This window comes from Scomber japonicus, chromosome 2 (genome assembly GCF_027409825.1).
Source record: "Scomber japonicus isolate fScoJap1 chromosome 2, fScoJap1.pri, whole genome shotgun sequence".
NCBI lineage: Eukaryota > Metazoa > Chordata > Actinopteri > Scombriformes > Scombridae > Scomber > Scomber japonicus.
In genome coordinates, this window is record NC_070579.1 from 27,027,801 (window position 1) to 27,055,650 (window position 27,850).

Below are 27,850 nucleotides of genomic sequence, written 5' to 3' on the forward strand. Positions count from 1 at the left end.
AATTAATTTAGAGAGCTTTAGTTGTCTTATGAAAGTGCAGCTCTTTGAATTTTGCTTTCTTTCGGTAAAAGATTCAAAAGGTCTGGGCTCAAACAGAAAAAGACATTAAGACACTGCCAAGAAATATGGGCCAGCAGGGAGATAAAAGGAGATGAAACACTTGTACTGTATAAATATATAGCTCTGTTTATTAGCTTAAATATTTTTTACTTATCAGATGACAGACAAGAATATGTACTTTATGGTATGGCTTCAGGCAAAAGATCATTCATTGTCATTCATTGTCATTCATCGTTAATTGGATTAGACTCACACCTGTTCACATACACTGAGACTGCAATTCTTCTCAATCATGAGAGAGGTTTGTCCCACAGGAAGTAAGGATATATACATCCTGATGTAAGTCTTATCCAATTAACCCTGATGCCTTTCACCTGTTGCCGGTAAACAACAAGTCATACTTTAGTGACTGCAATGATTCAGACAACCACTAAAGAAAAATATACATGATCCTCACCATTTTTTAAAGGGCTTCATCAAATGCATAGCTAAAAGAAACAGACGCTATGGCTTTCTGTCTGTTATTTTTTATAATGTTAAGATGTCAGATGTCTGTTAAAAATAGTCAAAGATCTAAAACTGAATGTATGTAAAAATTCTCTGTGAAAGTTAAAACCCAGGGCGTCAACTGCTTTGAACACATCATTTGCAAAGTTGCCTCTACTTCCTCTTTGTGATTACGTCAGATTGTTTGCACATGACACAAATAACTGTCTGTTTAGCAACCTTTGTTGCTAAGGTTTTTCTATGGGTTGTCCAATAACTTATTTCACAACAGATGTATGGATGTGTTTGAGTTATTTGGAAGTGTATACTTCAAGAGCATGAAAAGGAAGTGAACTCCTCCTGCTACTGTTTGTTGGAAATCATGCAAATGTGTACCATGTACCATGGGAGCCCCAGAACATAAATATACACCTGAAAATGTTCATGATATGACTCTGTATACCCACACAGATGTCTTCAACTAGACTGCTGAACCTTGTCAGGTTAAAGTTTCCTGGAGTTATAGTAGTAATTATATGATGTCAATGATAATGTTGTCCGAACCTAACAGGTACAACAAATATAACAGGATAGTCAAGCCCAGTCTGTTCACACAGTCGAGAGAGGAGGTCTAGTAAGGCAGCATATGAAAACATCTGTGTGGGCTGATACAGGTGTGTAGAGGTTTTACAATTATAAACATTATAATAAAGTTAGTTATAGAATTCCTGTGTCATTATATTACACAGAGTTCAGATCTGTAATCTGATTTTGCTTCTATGTGCAATGAATAAAACAAACATAAATGAATGCAGCAGAGATAATCTATAACTGATCAGAGCAGCACCACATCATCCATGTAGCTCATAGTGTGAAGGCACAGTAACTAACAGGCCAGTCTGCAAAGGTTGAAAGACGATTACGCTCCACAGTGCTCTCATTTGACCTTAGCAGACAGAGAGGAGGACAGAGATGAGTGTGAAAATGTCGGAGAAGCGCTGGTTATGACTTCACTTACACTCTAAAAGTGAATAAGATTGATGCCATGAGATGCAAAGGTTTCATTTTTGTGCAGGCAAATAAAACACATCAGGTGCAAAGTTGTCACATACAGCAGTTACGTGTTTTAGGGTTGCAATACAGATTCCTTTTTATGTATCTGAGGGGTATAGCAGAATGACAGCACATATGGGAAATTCATCGATTTCATTACTTATTACTGCTTGTTTTAGGTTACGGACAATCTTATAATTATACTTAAACTTTACACATATGTCTCAGGCTGTGAAAAGTTATGCTGAGTCTGTTTAACTTCACATATTCAGATTGATTATATTGATAATAATAATGTAAAATGTTTCTCTTTTCAATTTAGTAGTGTGTTACAGTAGAGAAGGGAAATATTAAAACAGACATTTGCAATTTAGACCCCCTGAAACTCCAAGTAAATGCAGCCATGCTTAATTTTAGGTGCTTACCCTGTAGGACACCCACACTATATACTCACGCACACACATACACACATACACACATCCGACACCCAGGCAGCGCGCCTTCTCCTGCTGGGCCCCCGTCTTATCCTAATGGGATTGCCACGGTGGAAGTCTCCCAGTAATGAAAATAATGAAATCAGCAAGGACCCAAAGAAAGGTTACTGCTCCTCTTACAGGCAGAAGACTGCATGCCCCCCCCCCCCCAATCCCCCTCCCCACCCCTTAGAAAACAGACAGACACGACCACAGAGGGGAGAAGAAGGGGAGGGAGTGGAGAAGATTCACAGACAGGCCCTTGGGGGAGGAAGGTGAAGGAGTACGAAAGGAAGAAGTAACTGGGAAAACAAAAAACAGAAAAGGGAGGGTAGACAGAAGTAGGTAGGCAAAGGGTAGATAAGATGCAGGAGGGATGTGAGTGGTTGAGTGTGTTCCTGCATGGTCAGACCTTTTGATTGATAAACATGACAAATATTTTAACAGGAGAAAGTTCAGACTTAAATTATGCAAATTATGATCAACAAAACTCCTTCAAGGCACAGCTTACCGACACAGAAACTGGTTTACACAACACGAATCAAGATGGAAATACAAAAAAGAGGCATTCACCCCTGAAAGGAAAACATGTAGACCAGGTGGGGAAATAAACACAAAAACAGAGGCGAATTGTGGGAAGTGTGAGAGGAGAAATAAAGGAGTTCCTCTGGGACAGGAAATGGGAGTGGTGACAACAGGAAGCCAGTGTGAAAACAACAGAGGAAGGATTCTCACAGCATCTTCTCTCCTCTATTTCCATGTTACTTTCTTCCTCTCTTCTGGCTCGTCTTTTCACCTCCTCTTCAGCTGCTCTGAGTGCACACAATCATCACACCACAACGTCTCCAGGGGTCTCGTCTACAACTAGAGGAAAGATGAGAGCAAGAGTGTAATTATCGCGCATGTGTTGGGGAATACAGCCAGGTTTGTGTGTTAGCATTGGCTTTTTGAGTTTTTTTCTTTTTTTTTTCCTTTTTTTTTTAGGATCAACTAATGCCGAGCATGTTTAATACTTTCAGCTTATGACAAAAAAAAAAAGAAACACACTTGGTACTACATTAAAGTACTGAACCAACATCTAAGTTTTCTTGTTGGCTGACCTTTTTCAGACAATATTCCAGTAAGTGCTCTTTACAGCAAAGGAGTCATAAAGATGATTTTTACTGGCCAAATGCAAATCGGTCTCTGTTTGAGGTGCAATGTCTCCATCATTAAGAAAGATAGCTACTTCAAACTGAGGTTCTCAACTGTCAAATTTCCACCCAAATTTAAAGGATAGGTTCAAAACGTTTTAGGTCTGTACAAATACAATAGTCAGGAGCCCAGATGAACATTGGAACAGATTTTGCTGACTGTAATCATTCCTCCTATTCATATGTCCTCGTTTTGTGCAATAATGTGTTTTAGCCTTTTTTCTGAAGCTTTGTTTTATGGTAACAGCCAAATCAGTCAAATCAAGTGGATATCTTCTGAGTTGAAGTCTTTGTAGTGTAAAAATCCCTCTTTGTGTTTGATTGGACAGCGTTACCCTGTTGAGCAGCACTTAATTTGGACACTAACTATCATTATAATAATCGACCAGATTAATACAGAACAGAGGGAACCAGAAAGTCCAAAATGAGAGAAGTTATCACATTAGCTCTGTCACGCTGTCTAATTTTTATGCCGTACAACCCTGCTCTAAAGTATGAACTGCTCCACAAAAGAGGTGTGGGATGGTTTGCAGGACTGGATGGTTCAAATATGTTCCCTTGAATTACTGTAACTTAACTATGTAAATGCACTTCCAGACCCACCTATTTTGCAAGGATACACAAATACATTGTGTCCTACCACTTCCTGGCATGACCAGGCTAAACAAGCAGCAGGGGACGACGTCATGTGTCTTTCTCGTCCTATTTATCCATCCCGCCACCGACTCCTTCTACAAAACCCCCATTACTGCTCCCCTCCTACGCAGGTCATTAGTCCTTTGAACCTACTGTCTCTCTCTCTCCTCTCTGTCTCTCTCTCTCTGTCCTGCATACGCCCTCTGTCTTTCTGTACTCTCTCCTCTCTAATTTGCAGAAGAGACACACTGCCCCAAGGCCCTGCTGCCTAATTTGGCAGCATCTCACATCAGAGACACAGGGTGGAGGTGGGTGGCTTGGGGGGGGGGTTGTTTTAATGTTTTAGGGAAGCGCAGTGCCACACCTCCAGTGGAGCGCCAGAGGAACAGAGACAGTAGTCTGAGGCCCCCGTGACTAAATGATGGGCTAGTGAGGGACCTAAAGAAAACACTATTTCGTCACTGGCTCCACTGACAGGAGAGAAAGGACATGCTGGATGTGTGTTTGTCCCCCACTCTGCTTACCTGTCTAACTTTCCCCTTTAACTGGAAGAAATGTGTGTACAATGTGTATCTGTGTGCACTGATTTAGTATGATCCCTTAGACTCTTAATAAGCATTTACACATCTGATTAGTCTGCATGTAAGGGTGTGTGTGTGTGTGTGTGTGTGTGACTCTCAGCCACTCCCATGCTTAGGGGAGTGAGTAACAACTGTGAGTGTGTTTATGAGTGTGATGTGTATTCATTTTTGGTTCAGCTCTTGCATTTGAGTTCATCAGCAGAGGTTTTTGTTTTTTTGTTTCCTCTTCTGTTTGTTTTCATATATTTGTATATGCATATGTGTGTGTTTGTGTGTAATCACTCAGTTTGTGCCTTTTGTTCCAATTGTATATTTATTATCACAAGTTTGTTTGTTTCTGTAATATCTGCAAGTGTATTTGTATGTTTCTTTGTGTGTGTTTGTATATATGCAGTTCTGCATGTGCGCACTTGCTCTCTTCCCTCTTTGCCGCTGTGGCCATTGTCACCAGATGTCAGTGCCTGGGAACAGAGGCGAACAATGGTCACTGCGCGCCAAAGGGCAAGCGCCTGAGGAGGGGCGACATCAGTCTGTCATCTAACAGGTTTATGTTTAACCAATGCTTTCCTTTCATCAGAGTGTTTGTGGAGCAAGTAGGTGCTGTGAGTATTTTGAATGTCTTTTCTAAGAGTGGGACACCAAAGTGAAATTCTAAAAAAAAAAAAAAAAAAAAGTGTAAATATGGAGTGGGGAGAATGTTGAGACAGGAAGTGAGAATTGAGATTGAGAGGTGCAATTGTAGCCGCATCAGCAACACTGAGTTGAGGGACAGGGCGGGGTGCAGCTGTATAATGTGTTGTTTTGATACTGTATCACAAGGAAGGGCTGAGAATATCCTGAAATGGAGATAATACCCAGGAAGCCTTTCCCCAGCGGCCGCACGGTTTTTAGCCAAACAAAAGAAAAGCCTCACTGCAATCTTGATGGAAGACAGATTAGTATCTTGGCTAGAAAGCCCTGACAAAGCAGAGAACCATACAGCTAAGGGGCCCTTGGGAAAATAAGCACACTGACAGTAACATAGCCCACGGTGTCAACATGAGGTCAGTTGAAGAGGCTCCCATGAAAAAATGCTTCGTCACTCTAACCCAGTCATTTTCCTTGAACAAGCATTCCCTCTATCTGATGGACAGTGTTGGGAGGAGGCAGAAATGATGCACAGGAACCTGTGCTAGCGTGCCATCAGTTTGCACAGTGAGTTTTGTAAATAAGATGTAACTGAAACACAGTGGTAGCTATTTGTTGTGGAGCTAGGACTATTCAGCCTGGGAACTACAGATTCTCCATTTCTCTTCCTATACCCTAACGCACAGGAATGGCAGCAATTGTCCGACTCCTGCTGGATAAATAATGTGCACATGTGGTGTGTGTGTGTGTGTGTGTGTGTGTGTGTGTGTGTGTGTGTGTGTGTGTGTGTGTGTGTGTGTGTGTTTGTGTGTGTGTTTGTGTGTGTGTGTGTGTGTGTGTGTGTGTGTGTGTGTGTGTGTAAAGAGCCATCACGGTTGGTTCACATGTAAGCCAAGGAATTACAGTAATTGATCTGTGGAGGGGAAAACAGCAGCGGGACATGTATGCAGTGTTCGTGTGTTTAGGGCTGGACTTCCCACGGAGAGCAAATACCTATTGTGGTGAATGATGAGGGTTTCTTTCAGAGGCCTTGTTATCCCCACCTGGTGACAGTGGCCAAAACAAAAAAGGAGGGTAGATTCAGTGCCCTGCAGCTGACACTCATGGCTCAAATGCATCTTTCAATTTGACATGTTTACAGTATTTTACTTGCTTCTATTTTTCTTTACCTCTGATTTCATCATTTACAATTAAAGTTCATACTTTTTATGCATTCAAGTTGTGGAAAAAGCGCAGGGCGAGGTCAAAAGGCCAGCTGGGTGAATGGGAAGCAGAAGGGTGCTTCTGGTGTTTTGGAAAGCTAAACAGACAGGCATACAAGGCTGTAAAAAGGTCAGCTGTATGAATGGCCACTCTTCAAATCTCTCACGCCCCGCTGCCAGGACAAAGGTGTCATACTGGAGAGCTGTTTGTGTTTAGTGCAGAGAGATGTGATGATATTCTTTCAACAACTTTCTTTAAACCCTACTTTCCTTTCCTGTGTATCACTCAGTCCCACTTTGTTTCTTTCCTTTCTAACCACTCTAGCTCAATGAGTGCGGAGGTGCACATGGACGTTGCCTAATTACCCATGAACACCACCAGCTGAAGTGGTCCACCGAGAATGATGTAAATCTGTGACATTTACGAAAATGTCAGTGAGTTTTCAGACAAAGCAATAACGGGCAAGAGAGACCCATTATAGCTGAACATTTTTATTGTGTCAATGTTTCTCCCGTCCCTACGATACCGCCTTCAGATGATTTGAGAGTTTCATTTAGCTGGGTACTGTAATACGTCCACAATCCACAGAGACTGGATAGATGATGTTGACTCAGAGATGATGCAAAATGGCTCCAGCAAAACAAACTCTGTAATTTCTTCCAGGCAAAATGCAATCAGATCAGTTTTCAATAAGCCTTCAAATGTTTTTACATCCTCTGAAAACATATGATAAATAATGCATTATTCTCATCAGCACGTTATTATCATCATTGTTAGCTACATTTCCACTACTGCTCTCCACTGAAACTCTTCAGAAGCTATTAATTAGCATCATTTTTACTAGTGCTCAGATGATTAGTTGATCATCGTAATATGAAGATCAATTAACTATTTAAGTAAATCACAGACGCCAAGCATTCTGATGTTTTCAAGGTTTAATATTCAGTATAGTTAGCACTAAATAGAAACTACACCTGAGGGTGGTGGGAACATCATTAGCTTTGCAGGTATTTGACCAGAAATCAAAGTAGCCTACATTTGAAAAAAATAAAGATTTTGACTGTGTAATGGTGTTAGGTGAAGTCAGAGGACCACCCAAGTTATTAAAATTCATCCTGAGGGTAACATGAATGTCTGTACCTAATTTTTTGGCAATGCATTAATAAAACCAACCAATATCGTCAACACATTTCACTCAAAACCAGAAGTGTCACCTCCAAAGTGGCACTAAAGAAAAAGTCAGATGACCACCAAAATCATGTGGATACATTGTCCATCAATCTTGAATGTCCACCAAAGATTGTGACAATCCATTGAGAAGATGTTGAAATATTTCAGTCTGGACCAAAGTATGTGACCAACCAACCGACTAGAACCTTTGACCTGCTCATAGTGCTAGAAAGTTAAGGAATCTTCTTCTTCAGTAATTAGGAGGCATCCTGTGAGGACTGTGACTAAGTTTTATGTCAATCCACCTGATAGTTGTAGATATATCAGTCTGAACCCAAGTGGTTGATAGACCAACTAACACTGTCAAATATTGAGTCATAGTGCTGGCTGAAAATGCCAAACATTTCAAGTTAACAACTTGTACAATGTGAGGATTCATTTCTTTTCTCTATTGTATTTCATAAACACTTGTATTTTAGACTGTTGATTGGACAAAAAAATCAAGACATCACTCTGAAGACATCGCTGTAGGAACTTGGAACAGGCATGTTTTCTATTTTTATTATTATTTTTATTTTTATACACAATTAGACAAATAATTGGCAAATTAAACACTATTGAAAATGAGTTGAGACTTGAATCCCTACTGATGATAAAGGGACATTACAGTTAAAGGACAAACCTTGTTGCAGCTTACCATCTCATTTCAGTTTGGAGGACTTTAGCATTGGTTCTGCTATTCAGCCCTTTTTCCCCTTTAATTTATGAACTAACTTGTTGTTGTTGTGGTTTGCCCCTTAGGCTTGGAAAAATGAGCTTGACTTATTGAAAATGTTTGACCTCTGTTCCTGTCTCCTCTTGAAGTCTGAGCTCTCTGTGGCTTTATGACTAAGCTTGTCCCCTTGTTTTGACATGGGTGTTGCCTTTTAATTAAAAGCGTATGGGGCAACCTTTAATCGGGACGATAGCGTGAAGGGAAATTGTTTGACCTGTCTGTGTAAGGGGGAGGTGACAAACAATGTGTCTGTAGGACATCCATACCCCTGAGCTATAGCGTCTCTTTACCTTCACACTGTGGTCACTGTTGCCTACCAACATGACTCCTCCATTCCCTTCCCTCCCTGCAGCACGTGACCTGACTGGTCCAACACTTGCTTGTGACCTACTGGGCTCATGACCCCCTGTGACCCTTGCCGAAGTTGAAAACATTATGAAGGCTTAACAACTTCTCATTGTATAGCTTTGAGCAATGCTAGTATATAACATGTGTGTGCATTGGGAGAATCTTGCCCTAATGGTATTCACTACAGGAGATGAATGCAACCTAAAAGGCAAAGTCTAACTGCACCCAGTAACCTGAAATGGAGAAGCTGGCCTAAAAACCTAAAGAGGATGTGCCTGTGTGCTTTTTCAATACACTTATTTTGTCAATGTGCTGGCAGTGGCACCTTTCAAACTCCAAACAGGACCACTCTGAAATGGGTTTCCTTCCTCTACAGCCACCCCTTACTGAGGGTGGAGAGGTGGGGCAGGGGCGGCAGAGACCTTCAGAGATTCCCCTGTGTGTCAGACTTGAAAGTTTCTGTCTCTGTGAACTTTACATCAAACGATCATGGGCTGCTGCTGGCTCTTTGAAGTGGCAGAGGGGGGGGGGTATCAGAGCAGAGTAGAGGCCTATGCCTCGACATGTTCCGGTTGAAAATGGACTCAGCTGCAGTATAAAAACAACTCAGTTAAAGGTCTACAGAGAATGGCACAAGATCAAGGCTAAGGACTTATCTCTCAGTTAGCATTCCTGACACATACAGGACAATCTATAGATGCACTATTGTGTTTTACTACATACAGTTCTGTCCTGTAAGTTCCTCTCTGTCCTCCTGCCTCTCTGTCAGAATAGTTCCATAGAAAAACATTTTGGGTTTCAGATCATAAAGGCCTCAAATGTAAATAAACACACGCGCAACTATGAGAACTAATGCTGCTACTTCAACCACTTATACTGCCTCTTCTATTGCTGCTGCTATACTACAGCTACCACACCAATACTAATGCTAATGATGCCAAGCATAGAGGTGGATTATAGTTTCTTATAGCTTTTTATGTCTTCTACTGATTTTTTGTGAAAGTATCATATCCACTGAAAACAGGACAGCTGTGAAAAGTATTTACAGTGAATTTATTAGTCATGAACATTACTGGTGGCTTCACTTAATTTTGTTGTTCATAACAGTCAAATATATATACACAATTAAACATTCCTAAATTATATCAAAGAGAAAGAAAGACATTTAAAATAGAAAGTATGTAAAATGCTCAGGAGGGTTTTCCCCCTCATTTTTAACATTAATCATGTTACTAAAAACATGTAGCTATTGCTGTTTTTAATTCTTTGAAAACAATATATTTTTTTCTATTTTTTAAATAAATCATGACATGGGCTTTTCTGGAACATGCATAGGCTGAAATTGTGTCACAGTTCCAAGTAGCTAAGCCAGATGTTTGACTTTTTTCATAAAAAATCTACAAAATCTACATGAACTACTGAATACATTTTAAAATGAGTGATAAATCTTGCTTTATAAGAAATGATCTCTCTTATAAATCATGTCAGTATCTATGAAAAAACCTTAACTTAGATTTCGGTGGGCTTAATGGGTACACTTGTCCTAATGGCTGAAAACAATTGTTAGAATTTTAGAAAAGTAATCAAAAAGTAATCAAATGTAATAAGTTATATTAGTTTGATTAAGTAATTGAAATATTTACATTACTTATTATATTTTAAATAGGGTAATCTGTAAGGAACCAAAGGAACCTTCCCAAACCTGCTAATACTGCTATGTTATTGCTACTTCAAGTATACATTATTGCTTACTTCTGACTCTTATGATTCTTACTTGTAATGCCATATGATCCATTATTACTTACTTATAAATTACTTACTTATTACTTACTTATAAATATCAAACTCAATCAAGACAATGTATTAAATAAGATATTACATCCTGTGATTACAATGTAATAAATCACAGTAGATGAAGCAGGACGGGCACAGGGACCATGCGGACCTCCTCACACAGAGAGGGGGGGGGTGGGGGGCGGGCTTTCGTTTTCGCACAACCATCTACTGACATTGGCCACTGCTCCACATTAAACACCCCGCATTCATAAAAAAAAAAGAAAGAAAGAAAGAAAGAAAGAAAAGAGGAACCATCCGACAAGAGCAGCGCCCACTGGTAGTTCACTGCTCTCTGCTCCCTGCGCTCAGCTCTTCTCCAGAAACAAGACAAAACTGACAGGAAAAAATGGCCAAAAGTGAGAGGCAAAGAAGAAGTTTGAAGAGTGAGGACTTCTTTTTTGATTCCGAGGCGTCTCTCTTGGATCAGCAAGATTTCGAGATGTCTGATTGCCCTTTCAATGACGTCTTCAACTCCAAAGACTCCCACATGGAGCAGATCAACACTTTTCTGAAAAATGTACAAGTTTTGCTGGAGGCTGCTAGGTTTCTTGAGAGCGCCGACAGGAAGGACGGAAGTGAGTTTATTTGTGCTGCGTTTGATCCTTCTTTTTTTTTTTTTTCATTTGCCTCTGAATTTTTAGGAAAACAACACTTCATTGTCAACAGACTCAGACAACAAAGGACTGAGTTCATTCAACTAAGCACCACTGCCTACTATAAGTACAGCCTATGCCTGGGTACCAGACTAAAGAGTGGTATAGTCAGTGCATTTATAGGAGAGTGCAAACATACACGCTTTCATTATACTGTGGATCATTTTCATCTGCATTATCTGCAAGTGGGGCACCGTGCATCGCTTTGCGCCTGCACAACTCTCAGCCCCTTGAATGTGCTGTTTCCCTTCAGTAGGCTATAGATAGGCGATAGATGTAGCAATGTGATATAGGCTAGTGATCGTGTGTGCGTGTGTGGGTGTGCATGCTGGCTACCACTCAGATAGGATAAATCTGACCATTGCAGCGCCCTCCAACTCAGTTTAGGATGATGTCATTGTGCCCCCGCATACTCAATCGAAAAAACCTAAAACTTTATAGATAAAACAGAGGACATACCTGAATGGAGATTCGAACATTTATAAATGAGAGGAATGTCTGCACTGTGTGTTTTTATATATTATTTTTTAGCATGTTTAGCTTGAGGGAATCAGGCAACTGGACATGGGTTGATTGAAGTAGGTAGATATCAAATTGCAAAGTAGAACCTGGCCTTAATCTTATTTACTTGAAGGTTGTTTTGTTTTTTTTAAGAAACATTAAAGCCGATTTTGTTATTATTCTTGATGACCTCTTCATTTTGTCAACTCATGATTGAAAGCGACGTGAAAAACAGCCTGTTTTCCCTCGACGTTCATATTCAGCTGTCGAAGCAGGGCTGAGTTGTGAGAGTACATTACACAGAGTCATGCGTGTCGTAAAAGTCCTTCGAGTAATATAATGATGTAAGAAATAGTGGTAATTTTGCAGCAGCGGATCGCAGATGCTCTTTCTCTCGATTGTTTGCTTCCTGCTATTTGTGGGCGTGCCACAGAGGTTTCCACATGGCGCAGAGTCCGCCTGTGATTGGCTAGAAGCGAGCTCAACCCTCGACGCCTGTCAAAGGCATCTACTAATCAGGATGCGGCTAGGTAGCTACGTCACGTGTTGCTGGGCCTGGCTTCAGCCGGCAGGTACATACCCACGGTCCTGGTGAATCATGGGACTTGTAGGGTGTATTTCACAGATAGATGAGACTGTAGTGGGAAGAGTGACCATAGGAGGGATTTATGACACACTATTATTGTTTAATCATCAACATATCATAAACATAATAGATTAATTTCATTGCTGACCCATATTAGTCAAGATTGCCTTTTTTGTTTTTTGTAAAAGATGTCTTATTCATATACAGTATTACAGGCTTCTAATCTAAAAAATAATGTTCAATATTTCAACAGTATTACTTATTTCAACATTTTTTCTTCATTGTCATCAGTGTCAGCAACTGTCATTTATTAATATTTTGTATAGACCCTCAGACTTGCACTGTCCCACATGTGAATTCATCAGATGTGCTTTTATTGATATTCACCAATTTGCCATTATTACAGTTATACCATAAAGTTGCCACAGAGTATGTGTAACTTGATCAAATACAATGAAAGGCGAGGTTGAATTTTGAGAATGACAATTAATATGCATGTATGACAGTGTTTTTATAAATGCACCAAAGGACTCAGTTTCCCAGAGTCCACCGCGCTGAGACCGGCCTCTCCTCCACTGTGTGCCCGCCTCTCAGCTGTGCAGCTAGGTAAACAAACAGGAGAGCAGAGGAAACGAGCAGCAGCAGGCACTTTGCTGGCTCTGGGCTCCCTCGGGGATATTTTTCTATTGTTTATATCCATTTTTGTAAAAATTTAATATCGTGTTTCCTAGAAACTTTTATTACTTTCATACACTGGTTTTGAGATTTTATAACAACGAAACCTGGCAAGGATTGGCTGTGGCTTGCTAGCTTGGGAAAACACTGGATTTTCCCCCTCTCTCCTATCGACAAGGCTGTTAATGAGCCAGCGAAGACCCCGAGAAAGATCGATAATACGACGTTTTTTAAAAATATATAATTCAGCGTAGTAATAGCCGATGCACTGTCTTCCCCGTGTTTTAAAGCGGTCGGTCGTTTCTACGATAAACGCTGAAGAGAGCATAGCTAACGTGAACGGCAGCCAGCCTCGGGAAGAATGACGGCTGTTCAGCTGATCAATATCCAAAGGTTATTGGAAGCAGCGGAATATCTAGAAAGGAGAGACAGAGGTAATTGTTGAAATGTGTGGGGAAGTCTTAGTGAATAGAATATTCCTTGTTGTCTGCGTTTAAAATGGGTTAGGGGGAAAAAAAACGACATTTCATCCGTGTTGTGGAGAGGATTACAACCCTACATGTTTGCTCTAACCTACAGGATTGTGACATGTGGTTGAGAAGAAGTATCCAAACTCGCCAATGGTTAAGCGTTAACCACATTTTTCTTTCAACAGAGTGTGAACACGGATATGCTTCGACATTTCCATCAAACCAGAACACAAACTACCAGAGGCAAAGAAAATTCCGAAATAAGAAATTCAGCAGTAACCACAATAGGTAAGAAACTGCACTCTTTCATGTTCAAGTCCCTCAGGTCAGTTGTGGTGCTTCTTCTTTTACTTGCACTGTGCTGGGAGGGAGGACGTGTTGCAGGCAGCATGTGATTATTATACACTCGCTGCCAATGCTTTCTATTTGGTAAACAGCGAGCTGTCACCAAAGGGTGAAGCAGCATTTACACGGCACAGTAAACACACACACATGATGTTTTAAAAAAAGAAGTTTGCATTGATGTCTTTTTAAATATAAATGTGTAAATGTGGAGCAACGTTTTAAATACATAGGTGCACGTTTAACTGCTGTTTTACTGGCTTGGGGGGAGGGGGAAGCACCAACGGCTCTGCTCGCTTTTCATCAGCTGATTGTCAAACACACTGCAGTGGCTGAGGTTAGGGATCATGGAGAAAGTGACGGCTTCAAAACGAAAAAGCTCCTCTGTAATGTTGAGTAGCCCTAACTAATAACGGTTTGGTTTATTTTACAGTCCGTTTTTTATATTTAAAGAGAGCACATTACGTTTTATGTTTCCTACACTGTGGAAGAGAAGATAGTTTCCCTCTGTCCTGAAGGAGAAAATGGTTTATGGTTGGTGTTGTTTGCAGACATGCAAAGGTGAATATGTGGAGCCTTTTTTATGATGTTTAGAATGATCAGTTATATGTTTCACCATAATGTATAAAAACATTATGTGCACCACTCACATTTTACTTGTTATCGTATGTATCTGAGCTGTTGATGTGTGAGGTTTAATAATGTATTATTTTCTGTATTGTGGTGTAAGACTATCTCATCATACTACAAAGATTAATGTCCCCATTAATCCCCATCAAGCTCAGTGCATACACAGATGACAGAAACTTACGTTGGAGAAGAAAACAAGAATCTCCCAAATTAAGACGCATTGGCATTGTGCTCTCTCTTAGTGCTAGGCTGCTTACATTAATCTGTCCATTGACAGCCATACATCAAACGAAAGCCTCTCTCTCTCTCTCTCTCTCTCTCTCTCTACTCTCTCTCTCTCTCTCTCTCTCTCTCTCTCTCTCTCTCTCTCTCTCTCTCTCTCTCTCTGAGCCTTTTAATATTAATGTGAGAGCGGGCCACAAACAGGAACTGCGCATTACTCATCATGAGCGCCAAACGCTGCTTAGTTCTGCATGGCAACAGTCATGATAAGATATAGGTCTGACACTGTAATGATAACGCTTACCATGAGTTTGTGCTAACACGCAAAATCTACAAGCGTACTTATAATGTTTGTGGAAGAAGATGCTATTAAATATACATCTGAAAGATTCTCAACAAACATCAATGTCAGCTCAAGTCAACAAAAGTTGAAGTAAAATAATAGATAGGAGAATTTTGGTGATGTGTTTATATGCAGGAAAGAAAATGGCATCAAGAGAAGCAGAGGAAGGAGATATTCACCAAAAGCTCGTTAACAGAAATAAACACTACAGATTAAACTGCAGGGATGATGTTTAGTGTTGATCTCGCTCTGTAAAGAAACATGTTCACAACTTAATGAGGTAACACCATTTAGCATTTAACACGATTTCTCAGCCTCACATTGTGATGCACTTTATTTGATTCCCATTACACGTCTAAACCAACCAAACAGCATTATTCTGATACCTCCACTGCTGCCAAGGTCACTGACGGGGCACACGTCCATGTCATCAGCGATATACTTTTATTTAACAGTCCTCTTTATGGCTAGTGGGCATAGGTGAGACATTTTGGTAATTAGTCCAAGTTCTGAGTAATTTTCACCCCCTATATCAGAAGGAAAGGCATCACGCATCAGCTGCTGAGGTCTGAGCAAATGATCCGACCATAACATCCACAACTTCTAAATTTAAAGCTGAATTAGATTTCATGTGTTCCTCCTGAATGATGAAAAGAGACAAGCTGAGGAGCTCATTATTGACTATTGGAGGTGTCCAAATGATTGCTTCGTACCTCACCTGCTCACTCATTTAGATCTTCTTGCTCACTTAGAATAATCCAGAGTACAACATTAAACACAGTTTGCTATCTGGCATCGGCTGCTTCCAGCTACCTTTTCTGTAGCTTGTTGAGGCTTAAAGTGATGGGCTTATCTTACTCTGTCCTCGATTGCCTACCCTTTATAGCAGGGTTGCTTTATCTCATTGACCCATTCTGTGTGTGTGTGTGTGTGTGTGTGTAGACAGACACACACACACACACAGACACACACATACACACATATACATGCATGTCTACAGATGTTGTGTGTGGCCTTGAGCCAGTTCATAATCTGTATGCTATTGTCGTTGAGCTCCAGATGCACAGATATATGATTCAGGAGGCAGGTGAGGAGTTTGTGAGCCTACAGGAAAACAAGCTGACATAGATTGATCTCTCTAAATGAGAGGCCATGCAAAGGTGTAGATTGTGTGTTTTGCTCAATGATTGGGGCCTGGACTTCAGATTGGACGTCTCATTTATATATAGTAACAGACAGTGTAAGTCACATCTACGTTGCCCAAAAATGGACTTCCAGCTCCAAAGTTGATTCTTTGAGAGAAAAATAGTCGAGATGTTTCACATTTCTTCCATTAGTGTCTGTATCAGTGGCTAACCCTAAACCTAGATGTTTCTACAATCACTCATAATAACACTTGGTCCTTTGATTTTTCGGCAATCATTTTAAAGTGGAAGCAATCATTTTGCAGAACACTTGAAACAACCACCATTGTGATAGCCCCTCATAATACATATTTCATCATTTTTTAATAATCAGCCAACAGTTGACTGAACTGACTCGGATGAGGGTTTCTAAGAAGCGTTGACAGAGGACAAGCATGGTGACAGCTGATGACGCAAATTGTGCTCTCCAAAGTGCTCATCTTCTGTTGGCAAAAAAACTATTGTCCTGACACAGTTACAGAAAACAGCAGATCCACTGCTATTAAAGAGTAATTACATTGTGTGTGTGTGTGTGTGTGTGTGTGTGTGTGTGTGTGTGTGTGTGTGTGTGTGTGTGTGTGTGTGTGTGTGTGTGTGTAAAAGCCTGCAGTGAACATAAGACTGTGACTATTCATTTTGCCACTGACCATTTTCAGATTTCTGCATGTCTGTTTTTTTAATGACATTTATAAGGGTGATAGTAGCTGAACGGCAGAGGAGGGGGATGCTGTACAAATATAGCTGCTTTAGATTAATCAGTTTTTAAATTTTTTATGCACATGGCTGATGCAGAGCACAGCCATGCATGACTACTACAGAGCCGTAGAATATGAAAGTTGAAACCTCTTAAGAGCATGAGCGTGTTAGCACTTAAGGTCTTGCAGATTTTCAGGAAATGGCCTTGGCCAACTTACATATGAGCCCTGTGTTTTGCTGTGACAGCAGCTATTGACGCTGATGATAGCGTTTTGTTTTTTGGGAGTTTTTTTTTTTTTTTGGCTGAAACATATTTGTTTTTGCCCACAAGAAATAGAAGTCTGATGATCTGTGAATGCCCGTAATCTGTTTGTTTTGATAGCTGCTACTCAACTTGGCCATTGACCATGTCATGTTAAATCAAATCTACTGCCACAGTTGACTTAACACCCAGTCTTGCATACTCAACTACATGAACAGTAATGTATTCTAATCGTGACATATGGTGTTTTTATAGGTGTAAATAATTCATCTTAAAGAAATAATTTCCTCCTCAGCAGGGACCATTTTTACAGACATGAAAGCGGCCTTGGAGAACTGGTGGTCCCGCTGTCTAAATCCCCTCCCCAATCCTCTATCCCAGTTAGGCCATATTTTATACTCCCCTTATTAAGATGATTGCAGATCTCTCAGTATTAAATGTGAATAGAGAGAAGAAGACATATTGCAGTATTGATAGCCTATAATATAGAGCGATGTCGTGTACATGACTCAGGAGAGGCTATGTCCATCATCCTCCCATAAAAACCTGGGCCTTCCTGAAGAGAGGTGGAGTGCAGCTTGTGGGGATGGGAACTCGGCCATTTAAGCATCAGGAGGAGGGCTCATCTCCCTTCAGTGTGTTGCAACACAAAGACACTCTTAGGGACCAGCTGATTCACTTTACATTATTAACAGAGCGCTGAACCCTGGTCGCTGCATGAAGAGGGTGTGTGTGTGTGTGTGTGTGTGTGTGTGTGTGTGTGTGTGTGTGTGTGTGTGTGTGTGTGTGTGTGTGTGTGTGTGTTTGCGTGCTCACACTTGCCTAGCAGCGCACATACACACACATGCACAGTGTGAACTTTAGTGAGCCTGTGGCTGCAGTGTCACACACACACACACACACATCCTCACAGAGCTGTGTTGTGCATTATTGAGGAAGAGATGATAGTACATGCCTGGCTGTCACTTTGACGTTTGTTGGTAGAAAGGCTCCAGTGCGTCGGGTCGAGCCCAAGAGTAGGTCTCGTTTGGGATTAATTAATAAATCCATAAATCAAATTTGACAAGCCAATTCACTGTGCCTATTGCAGGTTCTGTTTGTCCATGTCATATACTCACTCTCTTAATATTTCACCTTATCTCCTTGTACTGAGTGCATTACCTTTTCAGGAACACGATACTGTATGTGTGTCTAAATTTGCTCTCTATATAACAACTTCTGCTTTCTGTCCTTTCAGGTCCACACATAATGAGCTGGAGAAGAATAGGTGAGTTGGCATTAAAGTTTATCAAAACATTTCACCTTTAAATCATTGAGCACAGCCTGCAGGCAAATGCACACACCCTGCCCTGAAATGTGAAGAAGTCTGTCATTTCACTTCCTCAGCTTAGCATTTCCTCTTCAACAGGTCCTTTAAAAACAAAAGTAAAGGGTGACCCAGTTGTGTTCATTTAAGGACATTCCTTCCTCTCTATTCCACCCCCCCCCCTCTTTTAAACACACTTTGCACCCTTTTAGAGTTATGCAACAGTTTGGCTGCTGAGGGCTTGGAGTTACACGGGCAGGCAAGGGTGCATGCACGCAGAGCTGGAATCCAAGTCAAAAGTTCAGTGCTTGTTTTGATGCAGAGATTGGTTTTTGTTTGGTGCATAGTACCGGCAACAAAGTCTGCCCTATAACTGAACAAAATGTCCTTCGAGTGGCTTTCTAGCCTGAGCATGATTATATACTGAGTTATATCTCTGTGTTCAAGATAGTATCGACAGTGGAAAAAATGTGGGGTATTCAGGGACACCTTAGGTTGTGGTGGTTAACCACACAGTCTTCTGAAGAGAGCGAACTCTGGTTTCTTAGAAGCCCTTATCAGATTGAGTCCACCACCCACATAGGGTGCTTGCTGGTGTTTATGCTCCGTGACTTTGCAGGCTTCAAGAGTCAAGCTCTAAAGGGTTTTTCTTCGACACCATAAATAAGAGCGGCTAGACTTGTAGGATTTATGGTAAATAGAAAAAAAAAAAAAAAAAACTTGCCTTCCATTTCATTATCTCTGAGGGTGCGGGTACAATGAAATGATGTGGGAGGCTAGATCCATTCAGTGTAATTACATATCACCTCGGCCTGTTTTTCTCACCATTCTCCCTGGCAGCCTCTTCTAAAAGGATGGGAACATTGGAAGGAGTGGCGTCCAGTGAGTTAAATATAGACAAGAGTTGATGTGTCATCTCGGTGCTCATATGTGATGCCACACAAGGCCAGCTGGTCGGCTGACTGGCCCCAGCAGATTGCAGCACCCGTGCGGGATTGCATTTTTTAAGTATTCCACCTACACAAATACATTTTTTTTTAAAAGAGGTGCCAGCTCAGTTGTTTGTTCCTAAACCACAGTGTGAAGGCTGTTTTGGTCACTCATTGCTCATTCTCGTCACCGTGCTTTGTAGTATCGCCTGTTTTTACAGCTTATACTCTTCTCTGCCAATCACAGTGGACTACCTTAAAGCCTGTATATGGCTGCATAGAAAGACTCTGTGATGGTCAGGCTCTGAATTATGACTCCTCCAGTTATGAACCTTTAGATAGATAATTTAATCAAGCAGTGAAATGAAATTCCATGCATAATAAAACTGGGGCTGCGGAGGATTTTCCTACTTGACTAATAGTCGTTCATTCAAGTCATTAGTTGACTAGTGGTCACAAGTTTAATAACAATATGTATTATATATCTAGGCTATCTAATGGTAGAGCAGTCATGCTAAGTGCCTAACATTAGGCTTACATTGCAGTGTTTCCATCAGTGTATTGGGAGCCTGGAAGCTTGCTGGGCCTAACCATCGGGGAGTTTTCTATATAAAATGTGATATACAAGTAGCGTAGGTCCTCTTAAGGGATAACTCAATGTAGGTAGGTTGTGCGTAGTGAGTGTGCAGTTTAGGGAGAGAGAGGGAGAGAGACAGAGAGAAAGGGAGAGAGACAAGGAGAGAGATAGGGTGTGTGACAGTGAGTATAAAGTTAGCAGTATAGCTGTGAACATATCAGTGCAGTGTGTGTACAGTTTAGGCTATGTGTCAGTGAATTACTGCTATAACTCCTCAAGATCCAAGCCAAGTTCCAGTGTCCTGCTTGCCACCTAGGAGTCTTTTTTTCATAACGTTTGGTCAACTATTGGGGGGCAGACTTAAATAAAACTCATGCTGCCAAATATAAAAAGAGATTACCAAGGAGATTTAACCACTCATTTGTGAATTTGATAGCATTAGTTTTGCATCAGTGTGTTTTCATTCTTTTCATGAGTACAACACACATTGAAACTTTTATTCTGTGCCTCCTCCTTTTCCTGGCTCCACTTTACTGGTTCGTGCAAACTCAGAGAGAGCTGCAGCAGAGCGGGCCGGGAACGTCCTGTACCATACCAAAATCCAGATACGCTGATATCTTTTTTTACACCCCACCCCCCCTTCTTGTTTTGGGCTCGACACACTGAGCTTTGGTGTTGTTGCTTTGTAGTTGAACAGTACAAGACAAATTCATATTTCCATTAGCAAAGAAAGAGGGTAAAAATTGAAATGGTAATCCATCTTTTTAGAAGCACACTTAAAGTCAGAATCGTTTATAATCCCTCCATTTTTTGCCAGCACTTAATCCAATTCCCTTTAAGCACATGCCCCACTGTAAGCTATATGTATCAAGCATAGTTGTTCACCCAAGTGTAGCAGGCTTATACCATGACTCTACAACAGCAGCAGCTTTTGTTCCATCTCAGCGGACTTCCAAGTCCTGTAAATTGGAGCTCTTTTAAAGTCCAGACTGACTGGGACTTTTTTTTCCTAACTCATATCTGCTGCCCGCCAAGGCGCTTTGCCTTGCATGGATACCGCAGGTCTTGATAACCCCATATGACAAGTAGACTCGTCGGGACAGCAGAGACCACAGGGCGCGGATAAAAAGGCACCGAAAAAGAAAAAAAAAAACCCTGCATTCCAGATGCCTGATAACACGGTGGCTCTGCCGCTTTGATCATGTACCTCCTAACAGCCCTATTTCACTTCCACATGCCACGACTAAATTATACTGCCTTAGTGGGGTTTAACAGTAAAAGGCTTGTATGCGTGCACGTCGCAGTACCGCCGCTTTGATCTCACAGCCTTCCGCCTATTAGTCTTTTTTCTTTTAAACATCTTAATAATGAATTCCATAGCTGAGCTTAGTTGTTGGTTGATTGTAAGGTAGAGGATGTGTTTTATAGTACACACCTGAAATATACCATGACTCACACTTTAATTTAACTAGTTTTTTTTCCCTTTTTGATGATGTCTCTGTTTATAGATAATCAATACAGCAAGAATGGTCGCTTATCATTTACCCTCCTCCTTCATCTCAACCTGTTCATTTTAACATTGTTTATCGAGGACAGGCTTATAACACACACAGCAAATCATATTTCCCTCACTGCCCAGGCAGTGGAAGCAATATTAGCTTTTCCACTTGATTCTTTACGAGGGGAGTTGGGCAAACAGTGTGTTTTAAACACCTTTCGGTGTGTGCCTGTGGAATATTAAAGAGGCTCACTCAAGAGTCAGGAGCCTGTTGTCCTTGGGTGGCATGTAAGGAGCATCCATGAGGTCTGCCCTCTCTGGATTTGTTTTGGCTCACTGGTATGTGAAATGGTAAATGAGGATAGTCACGCCTCATTTGCAATCAACTTTGGATCAGTGTGGGTGTTCTCCACTGTCAGTGTTTTTATTTGTGTGAGACGGTTTATTTCTCATGTGTAAGAGCATGTGAGAACATGTTGTCTGATTATAGGGTGCATTCCTCATCTTGAGTGCAGTGTTGGTCAAGTTTAAGTTTAGTCACTTTAATTAAAAAAAATGATTAATTACTAATTACAATAATATTCATTATTCAGCATTAAAAGTAACTTGTTATGTTAGTTACTTTTATTTTGAGCTGTCAGCTCTGTCAAAGTTGCCTTTAAAAGATTCACTATGTAAGAATTATGTAAGAACAGCCTGTGGACTGACTTCTGTGGAAAAGACGTATGAAAAGAAGTATGTGACATGTATGCATGCTCCCAAGTACCTTGTCTCCCTCCAGCCCCCCTACAGCACCAACTAGGTGCTACACTAACCACTGTTAGCTTAGAGTCTGCCCACATCTGCCCCTAGTTGGGTTTCTTTCTATTGGACAAACAAGCTAACAGAAAAAGCCTGTGAATATTGTGATATTATGGTTTTAGCTGGCTAATGTTAGGCGCCGCTGCTAGCTCGCATTGATGGATTGTGAGCATGAGCAACAGGATGCTGACTGCAGCTCACTTTGTGACCTCAGAGCTGCACGATTCACACACCCTCTCAACTCTGAACTAAATTAGCGTCAGTTGACTCCTGAATGTAAGGATACCCATGGCTAACATTAACAAGCCAGCAATAGTAGCAACACAACTTTGTTTTTCCCACAAGTCATATTTCTCCTCCTCTGGAGCAGCCTGACAGCTGAACACACCGACTCACAAGTGTAAAAGTGATGGAGCATTACTGGGATTAGTAATTATAGTGTATTTACTGAATTTCAAATTGTAATCTCTTACACTATTTGTTAGTGAAAAAAGTAATAATACAACTGTGATGTGTTACGAAGTAATGAGTTACTGTCAACATTGATTGAGTGTATCTGTTACTGCCACAAGCCTTGTGATAGCAGTAGTTTCTATGAAATGTTCTCCAGGCAAAGCACTACAACTCACTGCTGAATATCACCACAATTGTAGGTGTCACATTTTTCAAATGGTACATTTCATCCACCTTCAAGTATTTCTATTCTTTCTAACCAGTGGGCTATGAGCTCAGTACTGTTGTTGGAGGCCTTGGGGTTGGATGAGCAGTCAAACATGAATAAGCCTGGACTGCATTTTCTCTGGCTGTGCTGATGCTCCTTGAAGAAAGCCAAACTGCTCCACCAGTCTCTCTGTTGCCTGCCCAGTGAGTGCAGCCTATTCTCAGGCTTTGCTGCAGGGCCTAAAACTGGGACCATTTGTTCTGACCAACGTGACGACTTGTAAGCTTTTCTTGGCTCCGAAAAGCAGCTTAAGGGACTTGATCTTTGGTCTGGTGAGCCCAGCTAGAGCATGCACACGTGCTGGGGCAACCCCCCCCCCACCCCCCGCGCCTTACTCTCACAGACTACTGGGTGCTAGTCTTGCCTAGCTTGGCTCTGGCTTAGCTAACAACAGTGTCAGAGGACAAGGAAGTAATTGACAGGCTGATAGGATGAGCAGAGAGATAGGTCAAACACACCTGAGTAAGTGAAGCAGCACGCAAAACCTGATCTCTCCTCCCACTGTGTCAGTGTGTGCACAGTGAGTGGTCCTGCCCTGTAATTAACACAGTGAGGCATGACCCAGCATCGGGGTGGGGTATGCTCCAGCGACCAGTCAAATGGTGACAAATTGTTGCTGTGGCTAACAGTTTACCTCTTCCACTAACTAGTGTGGCAGGAGCCCAGCTGTAATGAGGAAGTCATACTTTTTTAATGTGTTGGCCCATAACATGCTGTATCTTATTTAGGCTGTGTACTTTGGCACCATAAGACAGGACACGTGGACTTTTGTTTTTTGTCATGTGGGTGTGTTGTGTTTTCATTAGAGGCGTAGGAGTGAATTACCCTTAATTAATTTACCTGCCTGCTGGGTTGCCAGGTGTGATAGTAGATAGTTTTGGTGGTTTGGCACCCTGAGCAAGCCGGTCACTTTCCTTTTTAATAGAGGCACTCGCCTATATCAATAGGCCTGAGCAGAAACCATGAATATCAAGTATATGATTCTTTTTTTCATTTTTCGAATAAGCATGTTTAAGAATGGAAGAAAGGAACAATTAGCAGACCTTTTGTAGTGTTAGCATCTTGTTAATATAAACTCAAAACTTCCTGTAGCTACCTCTTGCAGTAAAAGCTTCTTAATAAGGAGAAACTGAGCTCTGTTTTTTTATGAATCCGCACATTATATGACGTAGCATCACTGCCTCTCTCATTTATTATCTATGATCAACTAATGTGTTTATTTATATTTGCTGTTATTTCAGTGGAATATGCTGAATTTGAGATTGATGTCAGCTCCTTGAGAATATAGAGATTCTGTGGACGTATCTTTGCATTCCCACTGGCTTTCTGTCAGATGGTAGAATATGGTGTAAAATCATAGGTCACCACTGTTTTGCCTCACATCTTCTGAATCCAACTCCACACTGATGCTCTGTAGACAGGTGTAAAGAAAACCCCACACAGGGGGATTGGTTGTAGGCACTTGAAGGCTCACCCATCACTCTCTTCCCGTCTCGCTCTTCTGACCCTTGACTCGTCTTATCTCTGCGCCTTCTTGTTGTGCCCTTATCCTGTAAAAGTGCATCCGCACAGCATTCTGTGGAGGGACAGCGTAACCAAATGGAACAAGGCCGGACAGCATACGGGCTTAGTCAGCAAGTGAAAGCCCAGGACATCTGAGTCACAGCTTGTTTTAATATATATATATATATATTTTAAATTGGCTTTTTTTCGGTGAAATCAGTTTGTTTGTATGTAAAGCTGTTCTCCAGAGAGTAATATCTACCAGTGGAAACCAGGTTTCAATAATTCCATATCACTACTATACAATATGATAGACCTAATATGACCTCAATTATGTTGCTCTAACTTAATTTTTTTAATATATATAATATATATTTAAGTAGGCTGTGGCAGTGCAATAAAACAGATTAGTTGGATTTATTTTTAATTTATTATTTTGTGTGTGTGTGTGTGTGTGTATTTTTATTTTTCTATATATTTTTTTACGTTCATTTTATTTGTTTTTCAGCTGAATTATGTCTGAGTACAGTTTCAGAAAAAAAGTTCAGGAAATTCATAATATTTCCAAAGTCAATAAGAAATCATATTCAATAATTGTCATCTCAGTATTGACCAGAATGATTGTAATTAAGATTTTTGCCATAATAGAGCAGCCCTGTTTGTAGGTGTTTAAATCAATGAACTTGAGATGGGAACTGTATGTTCAGGCTGTACTGTAACATTCAGCAAAGTGTTCAGATCCTCCCACACAGCATGTTGTTCAACCTGTGCCATTAACAGCATTGTGTCAGGCTTGTTAATAAGCCCACTGTGTGCCAAATGGATGAAGCTGCTGTTGCATGCTGTTCCAGGAAGAAATATTCCTGTTTTCCTTCCTCCTTCCTGCAGCTGTTTGTCATGTGAGATGCCGAGCAAACTTAATCCGTACCTTAAGGAGACAGAGAGAGATGAAGATGGAAAGTGGGGAAAACAGGATGCCTGTTGAAGACACAAGACAGACTCAATTAGGCTAAATCTGACTATGGCTTCTATTTTTAGCCGTACAGCTGGGGGAAAAGGGGGAAAACACCACTGCTTTCTGACCAATCATAGAGGTTAGCGTTTCACCAATGAGAGCAGCGAGATGAGGAAGCCGAGAGAGAGGTTGCCACCCTTTACTCCCATCATAGGCACTTCACATCCTTACACATCATCAGAATGTAGACTGAGTCGTCATTATTGCCACGTTGGAAAAAATTAAGTCTAACCCCAGAGGAGCGGCACACGTGCCAACTGGGTTAAGTGACTTAGCAAGATAAGTATGTGAATTTAACCCACGTAAGTGAGTAAGCAAAGCAGCTGTGTACATCTGTGTGTTTGCACATTAAAGCTACAATATTTGGATTACACGCTCGCCCCCACCTACTATTGTGTATTAAAACACATCCACAGCTGTAAATGTGGGCTTATAGTGCAACCCCCCCCCCCCCACCCCCCTCCACCCCACCACCACTGTTTCCCCCGAGTCGCACAAAACTCAAAGGAAAACTGCGGGTTGTGGGTGGGACTGTGAGCTCGGGTGGGATTGTGGAAGAGGACAGTAAGGACGGGTGTACTGTTTGATGCAGATGTGGGTATTTAGTCACATGGGCTGTATTAAAGGGCTCTGGGGGGGGGGGTTTCTAAAGATAAATGTATTGATAATATGCCTGTTTCTCATTCAGCTGATTTTTGTAGAGTTCATCTAAAGGCATGTCCCTTCCACTAACTCCATCTCGTTGCTTCCCTGCCCCGTCTCTGGCTCTGTATCCATGACCGTCCCTTTCAATAACTCCATCTCTTTCTCTCCCACCCTCTTTCTTTTTCTCTCCCAACCTTTGTCAGTGGAGCAGATTAAAAGGCAGTGTGCACGTGTGAGCTAATCCGTGTGTTAGTGATGGGTTTCAGCCCCAGAGTCTCTTGGCCCTGCCACGCAGCTAGCACCCCCCCTCTACCCTCCCCCTCCACCTCCACCCCCCTCCTCCTCTCCCTTGCCTCCCTCTCTCTCTACTCCAGTGAACTTTGCACGTGTGTGTATGTGTACATGTGTACAAGCACGTGTTTACATCTTGCTCTAAGAGGGGAAATTGCTGCATTGCTACTCTTTTATCTCTTTTCTCTGCATTTGTTCAATCTTTTCCTTCACGTCTGTCTCCTCTGTTTCCACTTTTGCCAAACTGTCCTCCATCCCTCCACTGCGCTGTTGCTATGCGTCACAACTGATGATGTTTGTGGTTTGGTGTAGCTTCAGCTGGTTAGCGTGACAACAGCATTGGTCCGCCTACGTTTCACTTTATTTACTGCTCGTGGCTTACAGATTGGTCGAGCAGGGGCAGGGTGGGATTGATTTTTTTTAAAGTTCCATTTGCATTTTATTGCCCCCTGTTTCCAGAGTGGTTTCAGCCTTGAATTAGGGCTGCACGATTATAATCAAAATGATTATTTCACAATTATTTTGATCAATATTTAGATCAAGATTAATATCACAAATATTCATTGATTTTAATGACAAAAATATATTTGACATATACATGTTCTGCTTTCACATCCATTTTGCTCCTTAATGTGCAAATCTTTAAAAATAAATTGGTGCTTCTATTCACCAATATTTTCTGCATCTCTTTAAAGAAAAACAAATCATTAAAAATTATAAATATGAATTTACAGATAAAATAATTGCGTGAGGGGATAACATATCTTTGGTTCAGTGTTTTTACCATTTTCCTGAAGCCTTCAGTATCCTCAGTGTGACACATATCTGTGGTCAAATGAAATGTGATTGGGTTAGGGCTAGGGTTATGAGTCTTTGTGAGCTGGATGGATACAGTGATGCTCTGAACAGAATCACTACTATGGACGTCTGAGTTGATGTTGGATGAATCACGTTAGCAGCTGTAGTAACGTTTGGCCTCCATGAATTCATCACATGGCAGTGTATGATGTGTTTTCAGGTGGTTGAAGAAGTTAGTTGTGTTGCTTTGTGGCGCTGACACAACCCTTAGAGCACTCTTTGTATATGATCTGTTCTTGCTTAACATCACTCGCCTTAAAACAGAAACATCTCCAAACAACAGATGATGAGATCTGCTTTGAGGGACAAGCTCCTCACCCTCCACTGGTCTATTTTTCACACGTTACTCTTTCAGACTTCTTTCTTTCATCCAAGAAACTTTATGGACAGAGGACGCATTTTCTATATCGCTCGATCACGTTAATTTGATTGTGGGAAGCGTAAGTCCAGATCGTGATTAAAATTCTATTAATTGTTCAGCGCTACCCTGAATCCATATATGTTTTTGTTTTTGTTTAGTTTTTTACAGTGAGCTTTACTGTTCATCAGAAAGATACTCTTCCACACGTTGAATCTCCTTTTCGAGGATTGAGGTCACAACTGCCTGCATGTTCAGAAATATCAAAGTCCTATTCCCACCCACCCACCAACATGCAGCAATGAATTTCCACCCCTCTGCATTTCTTTTTTGTTCCCTGCCA

The 27,850-nt window shown here is 41.2% G+C and overlaps 1 protein-coding gene across 2 annotated transcripts in view; it reads left to right on the forward strand.

Annotated features, from left to right (window-relative positions):
- Nucleotides 1–10,615: 10,615 nt before the first annotated feature.
- Nucleotides 10,616–27,850, forward strand: part of mxi1 (max interactor 1, dimerization protein) — a 29,235-nt gene continuing 12,000 nt past the window's right edge. The window contains exons 1-3 of one of the 2 annotated variants that reach the window (XM_053330752.1): nucleotides 10,616–11,016; nucleotides 13,512–13,614; nucleotides 18,243–18,272. In XM_053330752.1, the coding sequence (XP_053186727.1) occupies nucleotides 10,788–11,016; nucleotides 13,512–13,614; nucleotides 18,243–18,272 (362 nt within the window). In that variant the 5' untranslated portion in view covers nucleotides 10,616–10,787. Of the gene's footprint in view, nucleotides 11,017–12,822; nucleotides 13,291–13,511; nucleotides 13,615–18,242; nucleotides 18,273–27,850 lie in introns of those variants that run through there. The other variant, XM_053330760.1, reaches the window with a different exon arrangement.